Source organism: Haemaphysalis longicornis, unplaced genomic scaffold (genome assembly GCF_048455015.1).
Source record: "Haemaphysalis longicornis isolate Haplotype H1 unplaced genomic scaffold, Haemaphysalis longicornis Haplotype H1 scaffold_1, whole genome shotgun sequence".
In the NCBI taxonomy this organism is placed as follows: domain Eukaryota; kingdom Metazoa; phylum Arthropoda; class Arachnida; order Ixodida; family Ixodidae; genus Haemaphysalis; species Haemaphysalis longicornis.
Genome location: NW_027526203.1, coordinates 458,893,346 through 458,915,356, shown reverse-complemented (window position 1 = coordinate 458,915,356; position 22,011 = coordinate 458,893,346). Strand labels below are relative to the sequence as shown.

General features: G+C 48.3%; 1 protein-coding gene across 1 annotated transcript in view; it reads left to right on the top strand.

The window, feature by feature from the left end:
* The window catches only part of LOC144156122 (uncharacterized), an 882,723-nt gene that overhangs the window by 805,762 nt on the left and 54,950 nt on the right, over positions 1–22,011 (top strand). Inside the window, exons 26-37 of the mRNA XM_077687950.1 lie at positions 2,923–3,649; positions 6,109–6,261; positions 9,249–9,478; positions 9,670–9,923; positions 13,482–13,690; positions 13,856–13,981; positions 14,090–14,194; positions 14,534–14,641; positions 14,850–14,966; positions 15,448–15,609; positions 17,214–17,343; positions 21,692–21,901. Coding sequence (XP_077544076.1) covers positions 2,923–3,649; positions 6,109–6,261; positions 9,249–9,478; positions 9,670–9,923; positions 13,482–13,690; positions 13,856–13,981; positions 14,090–14,194; positions 14,534–14,641; positions 14,850–14,966; positions 15,448–15,609; positions 17,214–17,343; positions 21,692–21,901 — 2,531 coding nt within the window. The remainder of the gene's footprint in view (positions 1–2,922; positions 3,650–6,108; positions 6,262–9,248; positions 9,479–9,669; positions 9,924–13,481; positions 13,691–13,855; positions 13,982–14,089; positions 14,195–14,533; positions 14,642–14,849; positions 14,967–15,447; positions 15,610–17,213; positions 17,344–21,691; positions 21,902–22,011) is intronic.

Here is a 22,011-nt window from a genome sequence, read left to right as displayed (position 1 = left end):
CGTAGACCTATATACCCCCCCCCCCCCCCTATCCTACCTTGTGTCTTGTTTAAGGGGATGGGGTGAAGCTATGTTTACTCTATATAAAAACATCACAATTTTGTAAAATACACACATCAGTATTTCGTTCTCTGATAGTACAATCGCCTTTTTATATATACAAAGCACGAGTTTAAAACTAAATAAATCGTGTTTATGACTTTTGAACGATGCATTGGCATTTGATATGGTAGTTTCGCAGTTCAACCAAAAAGTTTTGCTTTAAATTGACGAGTACGATTCGCAAACCATGCCACTTAGAAGGCAGAAAAAAAGAAACGAAAATGCAACACCTCGCCGGGATTTGAACCCGCGCCTTTACTAAGCGGCGCGAGGCTTTAGTCCACTGCGCCCCAAAACAATTGCAGATTGCGCGGAAATTGAGACCCACCCTTTGAGCCACATCAATGTTTTATACCTGATTTCAAAGATTACTGGATGGTTATCTGAACATTTCTTGAATAACGGTTGCGCGGTAAGGTTCCATAAAGCCCCCACCATAGCTGACCTCCAGCAACAGCACTGTTTCGGCTGGGACTGCGATTTCGCCCTGCGGGAATTGTGCTCGCCGCGCTTTTGTTTTACGATTTGCGCAAAAACCTTTGGCCGATATTGATCCCATATTACCTAATAAACCTTCCGTAACGCCTCTTCTGCTCTTAACTGAGCGTATGTTTTCTACAAGTGTTTCTGGTCGCACACGAATATGCAGTTCGCAACTGCGGGAAACGAATTGTCGCCAAAGCGAACGGCCGAAGCGTCGTAAGCCGAATTACGGATCGCATGTGTTCAGCTGTACGAACTTCACGGACCTAACTATGTTTATTACACTCTTGGAACTAATATTTCAGAGCCGCAGTCGTTACGGTACGAATGTTGTCGGGGCGCAGTTTTCGCTTCTCGGTCGATTCCCGAAGGCAGTTTGGCCAATCGGAATTGTTGGCGTCTTCGGTCAGTGAGGCAGTCACACCATGCGGACTTTCGATCGGCCGACGTGTTCGTGTCGCCGTCGGCGTCGTGTGACAGGGCGGTCTGCCAACCCGGAAGTCGGCGTCGGCGTCGTATCATCTTCGTGCCGGCCTAGCCAACGCACCTTAACGAGAAGCGCGGTAATAGATAGAAAAAAGATAAATATGGACGAACGCGATAGCGTTAAGCGTGCTGCAGATTAACCAAAGGCACCGCCGCGACCCGTCGACGCTGAGCAGACGACGCTTCTCTCCGCCGGAAGTGAGAGAAAAAGCCGTCCAATTGCAAGATTCTGCTTCGTGACGCACATGGTAGAATCGATGACGTACATGCGGGAAGTTGGCGGAGCATAAAAACACGCAGGAAAGGGTGGGAACGCGGCAACAAACTTTGCAACGAAAGTGTGAGCTTTCCGCTGCACGTAAAAATGTTATACTTGGCACAGATGACGTGGACCACTCAACCTAACAATTGCGCTAGTTCATTAATACTGTGCTCAAAACGCCTCTCAGGGTCCCTTTAAGGTTCAGATTGTTAACGCTATGAACTGCTGCAGGTTTATGCATTTTAAATATATACTCATCAGGAACGTTCCCACGCGACCACGTTTTTTGTTTGTTTGTTTGTTAGCCGATATTAGCTGATTAGTCGCGCGAATGGCGCAAACCTTATATGTCCATTTCTTTTTTTCGGTTTTGTGATTTAAAATGTGCTTTTTTTGGAAGCGCTGAACACTAGGTTAGTTTGTACATGAAAATGGTAAGGCCGATAAAAAAAAACTGCAGCAGCACGTATTTACGTTGCCGTGTGTGCCTCTTCTCTTGCGCTGCCGTAGCTCTCTTTTCTTATCATGGTTACGAAAAGTCAGAGCAAGTGCTACGGTAGGAAATGCGTGTGTGTCAGATTGCACTGTTGCCTCTTCGTAAAGAAGAAGCGAGCGGATGAAAAGTGTCATGAGCTATGGGGACTATTTTCTCAGCGGTTGTGAGACGCAACTTTTCTACGTCGGCTCCTTACTGATGGCAATGCGCCTGGTGATCGCAGCCCTTGTGTCGCATGTTCGTAGGTCGGCGCTGCTTATTCTACAGGGCGGCCGACACACGGGACCACAGAGACGTTTTATAGTGTGCGGAGCGATTCTACAAGCAATTCTACATTCTACAAGAAGCTAAGTGGCACCGACCAATGAATGAAAAAAAAAAAGACGTTTCGGTGCCCACACGGGAGCCTTGTTCACAAGAGCCTCTTTTTATCCATTGATCGGTGACTTTTAGCTTCTTGAATGTATCCTCCCACCCAGACGAGCATTCGTTAAACCATCGACTTCACCCTCACATTCTCTCAAGACGGCGCAGTCCATACCCGCCGTAATAAAGCTAATCAAAACTGAAGTCACGCATTACGTTGTAGGTCGGTAATTTCGCAAAACGCGAGTCCTTTTCAGGCTGCCTCTGAGAAAAAACAACACCCTCATATCGTGAAACTTCAGGATAAAGTTTTTCCTTGATACATAGTTGCCATTCTGGAGCCAGTTTAGACATGTAGTAGCCATGCGATCCATCATAGCACATAGCAGTCTTGGAGGTGGTGGTCCCAACTACACAAAGCTGGGTCCAGCAGTATAACCTTCGCCCATATTGAAAGTAGGAAGAAAATTGCATTACTTCATGATTTTGTTATCCTAAGAAAGCGAAGAGGAAACACGTTATAGCAACTTTTAAATTCAGACAGCCGCGAAATTGTATTATTTGTGTGAACCAGGGGGGGCTGGCTTGTTCACCTGAAGTAACAAACAAAAAGACTCAAACCCGTGGCGTGAGACTAACGCCGTGTTTGCTGTGAAATGCACCGGGGAGGGGGCTAAGAAAGAACGGGGGTGCCTCTTCGGGAGAACTCAGCGGCGCTCGCTCGCAGGCGCGAGGAGACTAGCTGCCGGGAGGACGACAGCCTGTACATACAGGACCCGGAGGCGTACGTCCCGATCCAGGAGCTGGCCAACGACCACCACATCAGCATGGTGCCCCTCACAGCGGACCGGGTGGACTTCCACCAGCTGCAGATCCTGCACCACGGCTGCACCATGGTGCACTGGGAAGAGGACGGCTCGCGCTCCTCGCTGTGCTACGTGCGTCTCGAGCGCAGCAACGCCACCATCACGTGGTGCAAGCCGGCGTGGAGCGCGCTCCGCGGCTACGGGCCGCAGGACTACGCGCTCAGCGTCAACATCGAGGAGAACGTGCCGGTCGGGCTGAGCCAGAAGTACGACACGGGCGAGTCCTACCAAGCGGCGCTCGAGGAAGGCTTCCTCGACCTCAGTGTCGTCAAGGAGATCGTGCTGTGCCGCAGTTCCATCGAGGTGGCAGCCGTGGCAAAGCGCCACGGCCTCGAGGACTCGTTCAGTGACCAGAACCTGCTACGCTTCAAGTTCGGCGTGGGACTGTCCGAGAACCGCGTGCTGGAGTTCATCCTGCCCAACTTTCTGTCCGGGGTTTGGTACGACAGCCTGCGCCGCCTGCTGGCCATGCTGAAGCAGCAGCGACAGCTCTGCGACGGCCGGGTCCAGTGGCTGCGGGAAAGCTACCTCCAGCTGTACTTCCGCGAGCAGAGCTGCATCGGCCCCACGCCCGCCGAGGCCATCAAGGTACCACCAGCTCACTGATAGCTCCCTTTGCCTTCGCTGTGCTCTCGCGGCACAGGGTGTGTATTTGATTTATTGATTTATTGATTCCTCAAAGGTCCCATTGGGACATTACATGAGAGGTGGGCATGACACGGCACTTGAAAAAAAGGTAACAACATGGTAACGGCAACAGACGATGTACAGTAATTATGGCGGCACTTCTATGTAAGAGGTGGGTATGATACAGTACTAGAAAGGAGGGTTACAACAACGTACCGACAGCAACAGAATGGGTACACTAGTTATGGCGGCACTTCTTCAATGGCGTGCTTGAAACGAGATTGGTCAATGATGGTAGCAACTGCAGCAGGTAGGTCATTCCAGTCTCGGGATGTGCGTATATGAAAAATGATTGTTGAAATGTATTAGTATGGGCGCGTTCCGGATAGACTGCATTGGTGTGACTAGTACGGGATATACGGTGGGCTAGTTGGATGTACTGATTTCTAAGTTGTTGCGAGTGGAAGAATTTGTGGTAAAGACACAGTCGAGCTATTTTGCGGCGAGATTGAAGTGTAGGAAGGTTAAGTTCTGCTTTTAACGATGAAACGCTTGAATAGTGGGAGTAATCAGACAAAATAAATCGAGCGGCTCGATTTTGGACAGATTCGAGGGTGTTGATCAAATAAGTTTGGTAAGGATCGAAGATAGCGTTTGCATATTCTAATTTAGGCCGCACGAAAGTTACGTATGCAAGTAATTTTATTGAGGGAGGGGTTAGGCCAAGATTACGGCGCAGGTAGCCAAGAGCACGGTTAGCCGAGTTCGTTATGTGGTTAATGTGACAGGACCAGTTTAAGTCGTGGGATATATGGACACCTAAGTATTTAACCGAGTCAGCAGAACCAATAGCAATGTTGTTAATAGTATACTTAGGTTGCACAAAATTGCGGCGGCGGTGGAAAGAAACGTGCACAGTTTTTTGGATATTTAAAGACACCAGCCAGTTATTGCACCAATCCTGCACGCGAAATAGGTCTTCTTGTAATGCGGATATGTCACAGCTACTACTTATAGGGCGATAAATGACGCAGTCGTCAGCGAAAAGACGGACTTTCGACGTAAGATTTATGGGGAGATCATTTATATATATGAGAAAAAGAAGTGGCCCCAGGACGGTTCCTTGGGGAACACCGGAGAGCACGTGCGTGAGTGATGATGTATGCGAACTGGCGTGGACAAATTGCTTGCGGTCACTTAGAAATGCGCTTATCCAATTCAAAACTAATGGGTCCAAATTAAGCCGAGACAATTTTAGCAGTAGGCGATTATGTGGGACTTTATCAAATGCTTTTTCAAAATCAATAAAGATTGCATCAGTTGGAATGTTGCGGTCTAGGCATGAATGTACGTCATGAAGGAACATGGCAAGCTGAGTGTCGCAAGAATGATCTTTACGGAAACCATGCTGATTAGGATTGAAGAAATTGACGGAATTCAAAAATTTGGCGATGTGCGAATACAATATATGCTCCAAGATTTTAGAACAGACACTGGTAATTGAAATCGGACGGTAATTATTAGGGCTCAAACGATTTCCCTTCTTAAATACTGGGATGACCTTACCGATGCGCCAGTCATAGGGAACCGATCCTGTGTTCAGAGACTGTTGAAAAATGAGTGAGAGAAACAAGCTGCTCATGAACCGGCTCATAGTGAATGAACCGGCGCGGCCATTACAGGCGGACTTTGATGAGCGAATATGGATGCGCCACGTAAGCATGGGAGTCTCGAAAGAGTGGCGGAGCTGCTATCTTTGCGTTTAATCGCGCAGTACACTTACAGTTTGATGGCAACTGCGGCTGCCAAGAACAAGGAAGTCCCCATCGCCTGCTAGTTTCATCTGTCTGTTAGTCTGCCGTTTGGCCCATGAGTGTCAAAATTGTACTAGCGCTATTCGGAGGAGGAAATCGGTGCTTTGTTTACACATTTGTGTGCCGATTTACGTACTTTGAAACATTGTGACAGCGTATGCAGCCTATAATTACTCTAAGCAGTCGTCTCAACTTGGTTGTTTGTAGAAGTGGGACAGAGTTTCTACGCGAAAGGTGCTGCCTCGGGCAACATTACCCATCTGAAAATTACATTTTCTCTTTCGCCTATAGTCTTAATCAACCGTAATGTGAAACTATCGAATATTTGTTTAGTTATATCTCATAATTACTCATATATTTACTTTCTTTCTTCCACCATGCCGGCACACAAAATATTTGTGTTTAACGCACAAGTGCTAGCGAAGAAAAACTCCGAATTAATTTAGGCCAACTTGGGTTCACTAGTAGCGGACGACATGACTCGCAGTAATTAGCTATTGTGTAACGTACGGAGTGATGGCTATTTCTCATGGAAATATAATCACATTGTTGTCGTTTTATTTTAATGGTTGTGAGTAATTTTGTGCCGGATGCTTTGTCTTGTAGGTATTCGGGGGCCGAAAATGGACACTGAGTTCCCTGGGAAGCAGTTCTTCAGTTGAGTCGACATCTTCAGCGTTCAAGAGGGCATCGAGCTTTGGAATGAGCACGACAAAACTACGGAAAAAGAAGTCATCCACATCACTGGCCACTGTCCGGGTAGTGCTTTCTTTGTTCCTTTGCGAGAGAGAGAAAATATTGGCAGAAACAGAAAAAAGAACGCTTTTGCCTTTCGGCAGGCATAGAATCTGTGCCACCCAGTCAGATCTAAGGCTGCACTTTTAATGCGTAGCATTCTTCGTCGAGTACCCCCACAGCGGGATCGTGTAACGCCCTGCGTTCGCACAAAATGCACAATTCGCGGAAGTAGCACATTTAATCATTATAGTAGCGTAAACAGGGTGGATCAGAATTTTGAAAAACGAAAATGTAGGAAAAATAGAAAAAAAAATACTATTGACAAAAATGATCTGATGAAATCAAAAATATGAGATCTTATACATGTCCTACATAAAAAACGAAGACGAAAATAAAAAAAACGCGCGGAAGACGTTGAAACTACGAATAAAATGGCTGCGGATTGGCTCAGCTAACCCTGAATATGCAACGCGAAGTTGGTTTAGCAGTCTTGATTCATTTGGTTAACCTTTGATTTATCTGTAATTATTATACTTAGGTATGCACTCATCGTTAAGCCAGGTATGACGGCTGTGCAGGTTGGTGGCTAGATATGACTGCGATTAGGCTTAGGTAGACACGCATCGTTAGCCACAACTGTCAGACGCCGCTTGCCGATGACGGCTCAAAGCCTCCCGCTCCCGCTCAACACTCCGAGAAGACGGCCCGGTCTCGCTCTCATCCATGGTCAAGCTCACACTGACCGTGCGAGCGCGGCGCTCCTCTTAAGCGTGAACCGGAAACCACCCGCAGGGTGTGCGCGGCGCGGCTGGCGGTGGAAACATGGCGGCAGCGCCGGCCGGGAAGTACGTGGTCCGGGTAGCTCCAGCGACCGCTTCTAACCGCTCTTTGAAATGAAACTCAAGGCACAAACGAAGTTGCTTGTGCAGGAAGGGAGCTGATAATGTGGTCGAGAACGACACTATAAAGTATCATCCGCGCCGCCAGGGAAAGCGCCCGTGAAATATCCCCTGCCGTGGTAAGCCTAAGCATCTCCGGAGGGGCCATCCGGCTGTCCCGGTCGCTTCGATACGTCTTATGACGCGCGCCTCCCCATTGGCGCAAGTCGTCAGGCTCCTCCCACTGCCGCGCGTCGCGTGTCATTTTCTGACCGAGGCAGAAGCCGCCGCGGACGCGAAATCGTCGACACGGGCGTGAAAAAAACGCACTAGCAACGCCGATGTTCAGGAATTGCGTGCAAAAACTCGCCATGCGGTTCACGCTTTAAGGCACATTCCCACTGGCGATTTGTCTCGTCGCGCGACGGCGCGCGTCGCGCGATGAGGCGTTGAGGTGGTGTTCGCACTTGCGATGAGCGATGATGCGACTGCGTTCAGCGCAGCTGCTTCCCGACTTGTACATACGACCTCGTTGGTGCGTCAACCATTCGAAGTCAAAGAATACGCGACAAAAGCAGGTAGAAATCAAACTAAAGCACATGCTACTAACCTGGAGCAATGCCGAAAGCATTTGCGGGTTGCGGGAGGAGCAGAAAATAACAAACTCACGAAGGCTCTTTTCAACATATTATTGCACGAAGAAATGCACACGCTTGCTTTCACGCCACAACACCCGCATCACGGCCCACAAATGTCGCTTCTTTTCACATGCGCAACGTTCTGACGCCTCCGAACTCTACGCGTGTTTACCAGTCGCCGATAGACGAAGAGGCTGCAAGTCAACCTACCGTCTCGCTGTCCACCTAGCTCCATTTACAATCCATACACGCTTCTCCACACTGATGAGTTCCACGCTATTCGTTGATTAGTACACGCGCACGCTGAAGCCACTGACCAAAGAACCGATGCACTCGGGAAGTTGCTTGCCGGCCCGACCCGGCGGGTACAGCGATAGCGGGCCAAGCGCCTGGCCGCCTGGCCGAGCCAGCCGAGCGAGCCAGCGGCGGTGGCGGCGGCGGCTCGTCCTCGCCCGCCCGCAGCGTTTGCATACCGGATGTAAAGAAACGTTTCGTTTCCGGCTACGTCAGCCTACTCCGCGGCCATGATTGGCTTACCGGTTTTGCGGGGCCGTCGCGCGACGAGGGAATTCGGACCGAGACCGATCGGCTCCGCCGTCGCAAAACTCCGAAAAGCGACGGCCGGCTCGTCGCTTTGCGACGTCGCTTTTAGTCGCGCGACGAGGCGCATCGCCAGTGGGAATGTGCCTTTAGCCAGGCGCGCGGAGAGTCACGTAGTCAGGCGGCGACCCAGCTGTTGAGAGCGCATGCGCCAAGCCGGCAGCGGCGGCTAGCGCACGCGGCGGTGCGGCAAGTCACGTGATGCGTTGCCAATGCTACGGTGTAGCTGCGGTCAAATGACGGTATAATTGCTAGCTACGGCGAAACTCGGCTTGACTAGGTTAGTAAAACTTTGCTGCTTTAAAAATAGCGAAAACGGATCAACGCTGCTCTACGCCTTGCATCTGCGATGAAATACGTAATTGGTGAAGTAACGGCACTTAATCGCTATAATGGTATAAATTTACTATCATTGGCGAAAAGAAACAAAACAAAACTTAAAAACAATAAAATAACCCAATGTCTTTGGCTACTCATAGCCAAATCTGGCTGTAAAGGACTGGCATTCTAGGCAGCGGCATAAGAATGCTACGCGTCAGCAGACAATTATCTGATTTTCTGCAGATTTTTTGTTGGGGCCGATTGATGTCGCTCGATCATTCAAACCTCCATTCGGTCATTCGAACCTCCAGCCCTTCACTAAAAATAATTTCCTTCGAACCGAGATTTGGGTGGCCCATTTTTTCTCAGCGGGTGAAGAACCTGTTGCATAGCGTGGGCATTGTTTGGCTAGCAGGCGCCGAGTACTCCCCACAGCGATTACACGAGGGACTGCAGTGTTGACTTCGATTTTAAACTAATAAAGAGGGTCAACTCTATCAAGCCAGTCGTGCTGCCCAGCTGAAAATTTGGAGCAGTGCATAAGATGAATGCTTCGCCTTGCTGGTCGCAGGACGTGAGCCCAAAGTGCGTGCCGGAAGTAGACGACGGCGTCCTGAAGAAGCACAGTCCGACGATCAAGAAGCGCCGCGCCACGGTCAAGTCGTCATCACAGCTCCGGTCACAGGAGTCCAGCCCCCAGAGGACGAGCGTATCGCGCAGCTCGTCATCCTGCGAGAACCTCAACCGCACCGAGGGCGGCATACCCCTCGTCCATCCCACGCCTCTCGCCACGGGGTACAAGTGAGCACGACTGAACTGCTCCTGTTGTATACTCAGTAGCACACCATAGAATGCCCCTCCCCGTCTCCCACGCATGCAGAAACATAGCATTCTCAGCCTAAACAGCTTCGAACACATACACGGCGTGTATAGCACTGCGGTTATCTCTCAATTGGTTCCTTCCCTTCGACTTGGCCATGTGGTGACCCCAGGGAGCGGTCCTGCCAGGTGACCCCGAGCACGTCGAAGGCCTCATCCCTGCTGAGCCGCCCAACCATCACCCACTCCAGCCAAATGAACTTCCTCGAGTTCGCGGAACTGTTCCGCTCCTTCCTGGTGCGCTCTCGCAAGGACCTGAAGGACATCTTTGAAAGCGTCGCCACCAACTCCAAAGTGACCGCCAGCGAACTTGCTGCGGAGGAGATGGCCTCACCGAAGTCATCCAGGACAGGCCCCAAAGTTCTCGGTGAGGGCATTTTCCAAATAGTCAGCTACAAGTCTACAAATTGCGCTAACCTTTGGGCCTCATCTAAACGGTGCGAATTTGCGCTTTTTGATTCGTTGCCAACAGTTTTAGATTTTCTCAAACATCATGAATGAGGGTCGCCCAGGGAAGCTACACCAGGTAACGCTGGCCTTCCCGTTCAGCACCCCAGGGGCTGGCCGGGGAAGCGATTGGCGGGAAGGAGAGAGAGAGAGAGAGAGAGAGAGAGAGAGAGAGAGAGAGAGAGAGAGAGAGAGAGAGAGAGAGAGAGAGAGAGAGAGAGAGAGAGAGAGAGAGAGAGAGAGAGAGAGAGATTACGTATCACCCGCGCTTGGGGCTACTGGCATCTCCTCCGCCGCGGGGATCAATACGTTGAATGTTTTTCATTACGTCTTGGCGCACTCTCCCTAGCTCACCAATCTGAAAAATCAACTTCGCCAAGCACAATAATACTCTAGAAAAATTACCTAGCGCATTCATTTTGTTCGATTTTAATGCGCTCATTGGGCAATTTTAACGTATACCCTTAATGTAAACTTCAATCTAAACTTCAGTGTAAATTAAACTGCCGCTTCTGCTTTTGAAATGTTGCTATTTCCGGCACCACTAAAGAACTACATATTGACACACCATTTTTCTACTGTCGTTCACCCCTCCTATTTGCAAGCGCAAAAAATTTGTGTAATCGGATCGTATGTCGATTCTTCTTTTTTTTTTTTTTTTTGCCTTCGCGATATTTTTTTTCGGTCTGTGGGAGTTGAGAGGGGGTGGGGGGGGAGTTCCGCTTGACAAAAACCATGCCGAGCAGGACCACGGAAGTTCTTGTTCTTATTGCGTTGTTTCAATGCTCTTCTTGTGGCGACATGGGTAGCAACGTGCAAGCACCTACAAAATAGCAGAGGGGGGGGGGGGGGGTAGTGTTATTTTCACATCCCCATATGGACCTCGTCCTCGCTGATGCTTTTCTTCGAACGGGCAACCCAGCCAACGCTGCTGGTTTTCTTTTTTAACTATACAAGAAGCGCTCGGCGGATGGCGAGTTAGCTCTCGCAAAAGCCAGGCCAAGCCCTCGCAAACGGATCTGGAAGGTTTCACACGAAAGTGACCGGCAGCCCTGCAACGCATGGAGGAGGCGTGGGGGTTCTGCTGCGCCCCCCCCCCCCCCCCCCACACACACACACACACGCAGACATTCTAAAAGAAACGTTTGTGGGTCTGCTTCTTCGCAATGCACCGAAGTAACCGTTCTTTGTCTAAGGGAGCCAGTTGGACGCACAACGGGCTCTGACATAAGATTTTATTTAAAAGTATTGTCTGCGCAATGACAACGCAATGCGAAAAGGCCTCTTCCAGAGCGTAATTTCGCAGGGCAGACCAGCTCTCTGGAATCACGTCGCATGCAGCGTCTTTCTTTTTTCCTTTTTTTTTTTTATCGCAGCTATTTGTCGTTCAGGTGCATTTTGGCAAAGCAGACACATGGGTGTTTTTACAGGTGCAGTTTTGGTTGAACTCCTAACGGCTTCGAAATCGAAAAAACCATCGTGCACACCGGAGTTTCTCGCACATTCATAGACTTCAGTGCCCTGAACTAATCGGGAAGCCTTGCAGTGCATTTCGTGGGTATTTCTTTCGGTGCGTTCAACGTTGCATCTAAGTTGGACGGATCGCGCTGTTGAGCTTTGCATCGAACTTCAGAGTTCAAGCCAGTGAGTAATGTCGTGACTCGTATACGATGCGTCATCGCCTTATTTTGCGTCCACTTTCGTATCTTGCTCAGCGGCGCTCTCAGGGCAAGCTTTCAAATCGGCAGCGCGAGCTTTAACGCCAAACAAAAAAAAAAATATTTGATACGTTTCTAGGTGCCAGTTCTTGCTTAAACCAGTGTTGGCATGCAATGAAAGTGCTGATTGTCCTTTTGTGACCTAAGGTCTAATTACATATTTCTGAGAGGATATTTGTGGGAAAGTAATTTGTGTTTTGCTGTTCTATATCGCTTTATTCATGATGGCTGGCTTACGAATGGTGGTGCCACATCGGTGCTACCATTTAGTTCTTGCGAAGGAAAGTTTGACATCCACCTAAATGCAGCCATACGGCTACAAAGGAAAGCTATACAGCTTCCTCAGAAACTTCGCAGTTGAAGAAAAATTCGTCCTGGTCCAGGATTCAAACCCGGGACCACCGCTTAACCGGAGCAGTCGCTCTACCAACTGAGCTAACCAGGAGGCTAGTCGTTTGTAGCGCGAGAACGAATTGATCAACAACTCGAAGTAAAGGACAGGTGATGATCGACCAAATTTAGGGGAAATCCCCAAGTCAGTTTCGGCGAAGGGAAGTTTGACATCCACCTTATACAGCTTCCTTTTTTTTTTTTCAACGTTTTTCTTCAACTGCGAAGTTTCTGAGGAAGCTGTATAGCTTTCCTTTGTAGCCGTATGGCTGCATTTAGGTGGATGTTAAACTTTCCTTCGCAGAAACTTACTCCACCTTAGGGATTTCCCCTAAATTTGGTCGATTATCATTTAGTTCTTAAGAAAGTACACGGCGTACTTTTAAAAATCATATCGCTCCGAATGATGTCCACTTCCCTTGTTCCGTGTCCCGGGCGCCGGCGCCCGTCACCTCTTCACCACACCATTACCACCACCACTACATCCTCCTCCTCCTCCTTCTCCTCCTCCTCCTCCTCATCTTTCTCTCTTTCTGCAATGTTCAGTAACCTGTTAGCGGTTTTTCTATCTTCTCACAGTCTGAGAAGAGGACGCCGTTTTCTTTCTCTCCCTCCTGCTCTCTTCACATCCTCTCGGTGGAATACCTTTTTTACAACCCTCCTCCCCCCCCCCCCCCCTACACACACAGCATAAGCGCCACGCCACCATGCTCGTGAAATCCGACACACTTACAGTTGATGTGGAATTACGAAAGTGTGTGTGCGGGCAGTTTCTCTTGTGACTGCGAAAGCATTAATTTCCCAATGCATCTGTGACAGCGAAATGGCTCCTAAACCCACGTGACGCGATGCTTTCATAGCGTGCGCTTTACTTTAATGAAACACAAATAAAAACAGCCGCACTGCTAGGCAACGCCTGAGCACGTGCATAGCCACGTGGACAGCGAAAGATATGGTGGTGGCTGCGGCCTCCCCTAAGGGTGCAACAGTCACCAGCGAGCCAGGCCGCTGTGCGCGGCAGTAGAAGTCTCAGCCATAGTACGGTCCAAATTATTCTGGTCTACAGAAACATTCTAACCTACAAATTAAAAAAAAATTACCCGCACCAATTTAATCGCAAACTCAAAAACAGCTCACACCGAAATTCGAAACATTACTCGCAGCGCAAAGCTCGAAGGAGCACTCAGCGACGTTCAAGTAGACATCTGACGTGTTCGCATTTACAACTCATAAGGAGTTGTCACTTGTTTTGGATTTTGTTTTCTCGAAATAATCGATGTTGCAATCTCGGCCATTCCCGAAGTCATGAAGCTTTCTGAGAGCGGCAGAAGCTCGACTAATTTCTTGCGCCATCTCTGCGCGCTCTGTAGGACTCCTGACAAGAAGCAGCAAGTTTGAGCATGTGGACCCGGAGCAGAAGAAAATTTGCGACGCGATCGCCACGGCCAGCATCGTGTCCAATGGCGCCGGAGTCGACAGCTCAAAGAGGCTCGTTCTAGAGTGTGCCGACTTCAGGAAGTTTTTGGCGAGTCGCCAGAAGGAAGAGCTCTCTGAGGAAGAAGTTATCAGACTTATTCAGGTGATTTGGATTTTCCTTTTTAACCGTAATATTTCAGTCTATCCGTCAAAATAACACAGCCAGAAGCAATGCACGCTGTAAACCATCCGATATTTTACAGTTCTTTTTACCCCTGCAATAAATTAGTGTCGGTCTGATTCATTCTTCCCTGCTTTGCATCGACAGCGACATGAGCCTGACAACGTCCTCAGAGAGAAGAACCTCCTGTCCTTCGAAGGATTCGCCCGGTACCTCTTAGACAAGGACAACTATGCTTTCGTGCCCGAAACAATAGCCCCTGGCGCGAACACGGTGAGGCTCTGCCAACGAGTGGCTCTATATACCTGCTTAGTTCCAGCTCGATCCCATCCCACGGTGTCTTTTATTTCAGTTTGCTAAGCTGGTTACCCTTTTTCACAGAACATGGACAAGCCTCTGTCTCACTACTACATCGCGTCGTCTCACAACACCTATTTGACCGGTCATCAGCTCAAAGGAGAGTCGTCGGTGGAGCTCTATAGCGAGGTGGGCACTTTTTCAGCAATTTTCTTTTATCTACGCTTGCGTATCATGCACGTGAGATGAGCTGTGGATGTGCCAATGGTCGGGATAGTTGATTACCACAACCGCAGGACATGTCATCTTTCTGCGTCGTATTCCTGACATTATCTTTACGTACCTTGCTTCTTGGTATGTTGCATCGTTATTATTGCTTTCATGTGTCCCCTCTGGGCTACTGAGTATAAATAAACGCAACGTTTATGTATACTCAAGGTATAATGCGGGTTTCGTGGCCTGCGCAAGCTGGCCTGCTCACGGGTCGCTTCTATAGGCGTTATTCAAGTTTACGCTTGTCCTTCCTAGGTACTACTACGAGGGTGCCGATGCGTGGAGCTTGACTGCTGGGACGGTGACGATGGGATACCAGTCATTTATCACGGACACACGCTTACCTCCAAAATTCCATTCAAGGTAACGCGTACCATACTTCTTATTGCATTGTTATTACTGATATTTCGTTTTATCCTTGTAACGTTTCATTTAAGGATATAAAGGTACAAGACATGCTTCGACCAACTACAGTGCTTGTAAAGCGGCCTGGGAAATAGTTTCCGTTGCTTAAATGCTTTTCTGGTCTATTTTTATGCTGCGGCCCGATACGCAATTTACTCACTTACAGAGCGTTGTCGAGGCCATTCACAAGAGCTCTTTCGCCAACTCGCCGTTCCCGATCATTCTGTCCATCGAGAACCATTGCTCCCTGCCGCAGCAAGCCAAGATGGCACAGATTTTCACGGTAAGCTATTTCACTGTCTTCGTGTTAGTCTTCGCTGCAGAAGAATCCACTTCAGCGAGCTTCCCAAAATATTGATTTTCGAACAGCTATTTTCGAAGCGACCACGGGTTAAAGGTTTTCACGTGTTGCTTCCATACGCTTTGACATAGGCTTTGAATTAGGCGCTTTATATGTGCATATTCAATGTCCGCAGCTGGTCGCGGCTTTGATAGGAGAAATGAGAAAGTCCTGTTATCTTCGTGATAGCGGCGACACCCTGCTCGGTTATAGTGAATTTCATTTTTCTTTTATACAACAACAAAAACATACCAGTCTCTTGGTTTTCGCGCTTTAGAAGCAATCGAGTTTAAGGAGGGAAACGTCCACTTAGAATCGAGCAGATTGTAGTAGCTCGTACATGCGTAATTATTTCCCTATTTTGAGGGACATGGCCTTCACTAGTTGGACAAGTACAGAGCTGACGCCCCTTGCTGGTGTGCAGAACGTCTTCGGAGACAGACTTCAGACGCAGTTCCTCTTCTCCAACGATGTCTGCGACGAGGCCCGCCTGCCATCGCCGAATCAGCTGCGCTACAAGGTGCTCATCAAGAACAAGAAGCTCAGGCCCCCGCTGACGCCCGCCTTGCCTCTGAAGTCTGCCAAGGTGCCCATTTGGACTTTTTCGTTCACATATTGGCAGGCCCCACGACTTGCTCAGCCATTCATGGTTTTGTTTCGCCGCTGACGGTATGGGCACTATTTCCGCATTTTGTTTTTGTTTTATCACTCTTAATTTTACTACCCTGAGTGGCGCCCATGGGGTGGCGGCATTGATTTCTTTTTGTTGTAAATTTCTCTTACCCATGTGGGGCGCACAAACACAGGTAATAAAATACAACAAATTGTTTCTTCTTTCCTTCTTTCTTCCTCTCCTTCACTGTTTTCTCTTTCTTTTCTTCTTTAGTTTTCCTCCCAATTTTGTCTCCTTTCGTGATTTTCTTTCATTCGTCTTTCCTTTAACCTTTCTTTTATTTTTCGTTTTCACCATGTTTTATGCTTTTCCTTTTCCCCTGTTTTCAATGCATCTAAAATGTAGCTCGACGAAAAAAATCAAGCAGTGCTCGTTGGGGAGGCAGTAAACCTTATACGTGACAAGCGATTTGCTAAACACGTACTATTCGGCAGCCGTACGCTGAAGCTGCTGAAATGTCGGCGCTGGAGTCATAAAAGCCGCATCTATATTCTGATTCTGCTCTAAGGCATCCTTATTTAGTAAGCGAGGAAAAAAATTAAACGATGCAACATTCAACGCCTCGACTGTCTCGTGCACTATTTCGATTATTGAAGGAATAATGTCGCAGCTGTTCATTTTATTCTTTTGTGTGTACGATTCCCACTTCTTCAATTATTTGAGGAATAATGTCACAGCTGTTAGTTTGCCTTTCTTTTTCGTCTTTTTTTTCGGATTCATGTGATCGGCCACAAGATCTAATCGTTCCGCGCCATGAAGTTTCTGCATGACAACATTGCACTGGTGCACTGTCATCACGGCTGGTGACGTCACGGAAAACTACTTACCTTCCGGTTGTGTTTTTGCGTCTGCCGCTAACGATTTGCATAGGACCCCCTTCGCCATAACAGAAACTTTTCGAGACAGTGGCCTTTGAGCCTTCTTTCCGTGGCCTTGAGACTGGCCATGTGAAGGACAGGTCCATGTCGGTTACGGACGCTCTGACGGAGTTACGCAGGCAACGTCATCACTGGCTTAAGCAGACACTGCTCTTTTTGATTTTAGAGTTAGGTGTTTTACCATAAAGATTAGGTTTTGCCGCCTCAACGCGCTTCTCGTTTCTCACTGGCGAAAGTTGCGGACGGATAGCCGGCGATGACGATGGGCACTGACCGTGTTGGAAAGCCTCTTTCCGACAGACCTGTAAAGCCAAAATAGTGGTGGCAGTTGAACCCGGGCCGTCCCAAGAGTGGAAGAGAGCTGTTCTACTGATGAGGGCACAAACAGTAATCACGAAGTATGGAATGGCGGGATAGTTCAAGCAAAAGACCGCGAAGGCTCTCTTGTACGCATAAAAAGAATGACGTGCCGCACAAGTCCTTGCTTTTCGACGTTGTTTGCGCAGGAGCAAGTTGTGACATCGAAAATTTTTCTGAGGCAGCAGTGTTAGTCCCTCGCTCCCTGTGGGCCTGTATTTCGCTCAAACGTTATGCGTCGCGAGATACCGCGCAACAAATGTATTATCTCTGCACGACCAGGGAATCCAGCAGGGAAAGATTGCCCCTGGCCGGACAAACAGTATCATCTCGACAGCCAGCACAGGGTCTCTCAACGACGAGGATGAAGAAGATTACGAGGATTATGACGAGGAGGACGATAATCTCGAAGGTGAGCTGCCAGCACATCAAAGTTACACTCTTAACAAGAAAGCTCGTAAAAGGGTAGTAACGGCTGTATTTACTAACTCCTTACGGAGTTTACTACCACGCAGAACGGTACGTAGGTCCTGCCACTAAGTGTGGAACCGAGACCGTGCACTTAGTAACTGCTGCTGGTTTGATACTAACTTTCGCTGAAGCAACAAATTCTACGAATTATTGAACATAATAACTACAGCTCTTTTTCCACACCAAATCACGATTAAAACGTTTTTGCAAATCCACATGCTGTCTCGTATACGCTCACATTAAAATTCATAATTCTAAAATTATCGCTAAAATATTTGATTTTTACTACAAGCCCACTGACTCTCTCAGGGGTCTTTCCGCTGCTAGCTATAAAAACAAAAAGAGCAGATGCATTTCTAAGGTAACTAAGTAATACTCGCTCTCCTCGTGCATCCCGGTGGCTTTCTTGCTCAATTCATTTGTTGAGTGTCCACGTGTGATATGTGCGTGATTAATGTGCCCATGTCGCACTGCGCACTCAGCAGATCCACATTGTTACGCGTAGCTTTTTACTAGGTCATGCATGACCAGTAAGTAAAAGCAACTAAGTACCGAGCCAATACTGGGACAAGTAACTGGTTAGTGTTCTGTTAGTAAGTGCGCCGACCTTTTTTTTAAGAGTGTAGTTTCTATATTTGTGCATACGCTATGTTTGAAGGGATGCTGGATGGAGTTGTAAACACTGTTTAACTATTTTACCACGTTTAGGTGTGGAATGTGCTTGGTTTTTTTCGGCCGATAGACGCTTGCGTTTAAAGACAAAAGCGCGTTTGGAAAGCTGCCGTTTCCTTCGCACCACCGCTGAAGTCGGCCATAACGACACACTGGCAAGTCCGCAGAGCAAAACTGAGCGGATTGCTAGCGTGTTTCATTTCTACGCCCAGGGTTTAACTTTAGCCTGTTTCCCCTCTACAAGCCAAATGTCCATGTTAAACGTGAATTTTGAAGGCTCAGAAGGAAGGAAAACGCACTACAAACCACTGTGACGTCATGTCGGGGCAGCGGCCGCGAACAGCGTGTGTGTTTTTTTCTTTTTCCTCACTTCTGCCGCCAGTTGCTCATGAACTAAGGCTATAAACTGCCGCGTTTAATACTTCGTTGATTAAGTTTCCCATGTGCTTGTACGAGCGGGCTAGTTAATTTTTTTTTTCATGGTATACCTGTCGCCACTCTGAGGCATGACCTTGCGGCGTGACATCTGACTGCTTATCAAAATATTGCCGCAAGTGCCGTTGGAGAGAGATCAGGCTAAATAAATCACCTACACGTAAAGATGCTTTCGTATTTCGCCAAAATCGGAAGGGAAGCACTAGCGGAATCGACGGCAAAGAGAACACAAATCTTGACGCGCTAACGAGGCTTCTATGGATTCGGCGCGCAGCCTGAATACTTAATTAAGCAGGCCGTCGCTAAAAATATAGGCTCAGCCAGAGGATCACGGCAGATTTAGTGCCGCGTGTAACGCGCGGAAATAGCGCAGAAACGTGCATTCACTCCGCTGCCGTGACACGGCGCGCGCTTTACAGCATGCAGCGGTCCCGCGGCGCCTACGGTGCACTGCACGCGACGCCTGATGCTGCGATCCGGAACAGCGAGAAAGCAAAAAACTAAACGCAAATTCAAAAAGAATAGCCTGGCGCATGCCGTCTTGTCGGACGCCCTTCCCCTCTGCCTCTGCTCACCCTCAGACGCGAATCCTCCTCTCCGTAAAGCGCACATTTCCCACATCAAGGGCTTTGTATACCCACTAGTTTATTTATTATTTATTTATTTACAATACTGCTTACCCTAGTTAAATGGTCGTAGAAGGGTGGAAAGAAAAATGTGATACATGTCACAATAAAGCAAACAAAAGAAAACGCATAACGTAAGCAAGAAAAACAAGATTGAGCTGATTGCCAATTCACAGTGGGGCGCGGAGATCTGTCGAAGGGCACAACAAACAAAAAAAAACGATACACGCATCGGAATAACACACACTGCAATATCAAGATTACACAGCAATGCCCGGTGCACACTATATAAACCGAGAACCGTAACACATTATGCATCAAGTGCACAACAAGAAAGGAAAGTTTAAAAGTCCAGTAGGCTTTCAAATTTGTTAATATCAGTTTGCTCGACAGCGTGACTTTCAATGTTATTCCATTTAAACGCTGTTCTCCGAAAAAAACACTTAAAGACATTGTTTTTCGGCCGGAATGGGGTTAAGTTCAGCGAGTGACGGTGAGGGATGAGTGACCTGAAGAAGAATATGTAAGTAATGATGAGTGTCGCTTTTTAGGTGGCTCTTAACAATCTTAAAAAGAAAACGGAAGCGGCACAATTTATTTCTGTCCGCAATTTCCAACAAAGTAGCCTTGACTATCATCTCGGAAACTGAGGCGCGGCCATAACGATTAAAAATGAAACGGACTGCTTTATTTTGCATACGATTTAATTTAGATAAGTTAGCCGTCGTGAAAGGGTCCCAAATTACATTTCCATAATCGAGGATGGGTAACACGATGCTCTTATAGGCTAGTAATTTTGTGCTTCTTGGAGTATTTCGAAGAGACCTTTACAAGTAGCGAAGTTTATACATTGATTGATTAGCAACGTTTGTAATGTGTTTATCCCAGCGCAAGTTGTTACATATATGTAAACCAAGATAATTATCCTCACGTACCCGCGTTAACGCGTTAATATCGTAAAATATTTAAGTGTACGTTTCTTATCTTTGTTTGTAAACAGCGATAATTATCAAGGCCAAAGCGAGTATCGCTGCAATAAATATAGGACAGGATTATTTCCGATGTCATTGGCGCTACGAGTCTACCTCAGACTGAGAGCAAGAGTTTGAACCCATGATTTTGAGCTCATATTAATCGTGAACCCGTACAAGTTCTGAGTCAATATATGAGCTTTGAGTTTATATGAGTTGTGAAACTGAGTTCTGAATTCATGGGAGTTGTAAGCCTACATGAATTCTGAGCCCGAATTATTTGGGAGTCGAAGTGGGCCCAAATGAGTTGTGAGCTCGTGGCGACTCATGAGAGCCCTTGTGAGTTGTGAAGCAGGCTGTCTTTCACTGGCTGCAAGCTTGAGTCCAAGTGAGCAAACGTAAGCGTGATAGCGGCGAGACTGAGTTTGAGTGATCCTACATGAGGTGTTCAGCGATGAGTATGAGTGAGTCAGAGGTGATTTTAAAAAATTGAGTGAGCTTGAGCGAGCAGCTCCAACTTTGCCGAGGAAGCAACACACCACGGGGACCTTATAAATCGCGCGCATTGCGTCGATTAGTTGCGCGTAACTATTGCAATATAGCGCCCCGTATTACATGTTTCTATCTTTCGTCACAAAAGCCTTTTCTCTCAGGTTATGTGTCAAATATATGTCGTCCACACAACCGGAGCAGAGCCAGCACGGTATAATTTTCAGACAGCGTTGTTATTGATCAAAGACAGCATGACGATTCCTATATTGTAGCTCGTCTCTCAGAAAGGCAGAGAAAAAAAATATGGCTGCCATCTCGCCCTGTGAAAGTGGATGTCCGGCGCAGCTGTTGGAAACCACCACACATGCTGATGGGGGAGGGTATGAAATGTCCGTCCTTGTCTCGGTGGGCTTGTCGCTTGCGCAGGGCTTCTGTGGCGGCAAATGCTGGGTCCTGAAGCATGCGCTCGGCGTCTTGAACAAGAACGGCTGCGTCCTGCCTAGCCTGACGCATGCGCTAGCCCTCGAATGAAGTCAACCCCCATCCCCTGTCGAGAGCAACTGCGAACTTAATCTTTACCAGAACACATTGGGGGGGGGGGTCATTGTTCACCGGGCGGTTCCCATGCTTATTTTGTGGGGTTTTTTTTTCTTTACACAAATAGTGAGCTGTATGCTGCACGCCTGATTATCCTCGCGTCTTGTGCGAGAACTGCTGGGTCCTGCCTGGGTTTTTTGTTTACGACACGAAATTTTCCGACCAACGAGAGGCTAACAGCTTCGCTGTCAAAACTGTGCTAAGAAATAAGATGAGATTGGCTTCTCAGTCCAGGAGCCCATGCGCTGTCCGGGCTGCTCAGCGCAATCCTGGTCGTCCTCACTCTGTCGTTGTCTTTTTGGCTGTTTTGCTTAGATTATGTACCACTACGGCCAATTTTTCACGCTAGCCGTAGCCCTGCTCACAAGCAGAAGTTGGTCCTGAAGTCGTCAGTTGGGCAGTTGTGCTCCGTAGATGGAGCTGCGGACGTGCTCGTGCATGGTGGCGGGCAGCTAGTGCGTGGTCGTGAGGCGTGCGCGCGCGTGTGGCTTCGCAGAGTCCCTGTCGAGCCAGGAAGGGTCCTGCAAGGAGGCCCGGCACCCGGGCACGCTGAGTCCCGGCGCGGCGCACCCTCGGCCACGCAACCCGGCCGACGCGGAGCACCTGCACAGTGACGACGACGGCTTCAAGCAGCGCAAGTCGAGCTCGCAAATCGCGCCGGAGCTCTCCGACCTGGTCACCTACTGCCAGGCCATCAAGTTCAGGGGTGCGCGCCTCGTGCCGCCGCCCAGCGGGCCGATGCACTTTATCACTCTTACTTGAAATATTGGCTCATTGATGCAGCGTGCGATGACATAGATAATCCTTACATCGCTA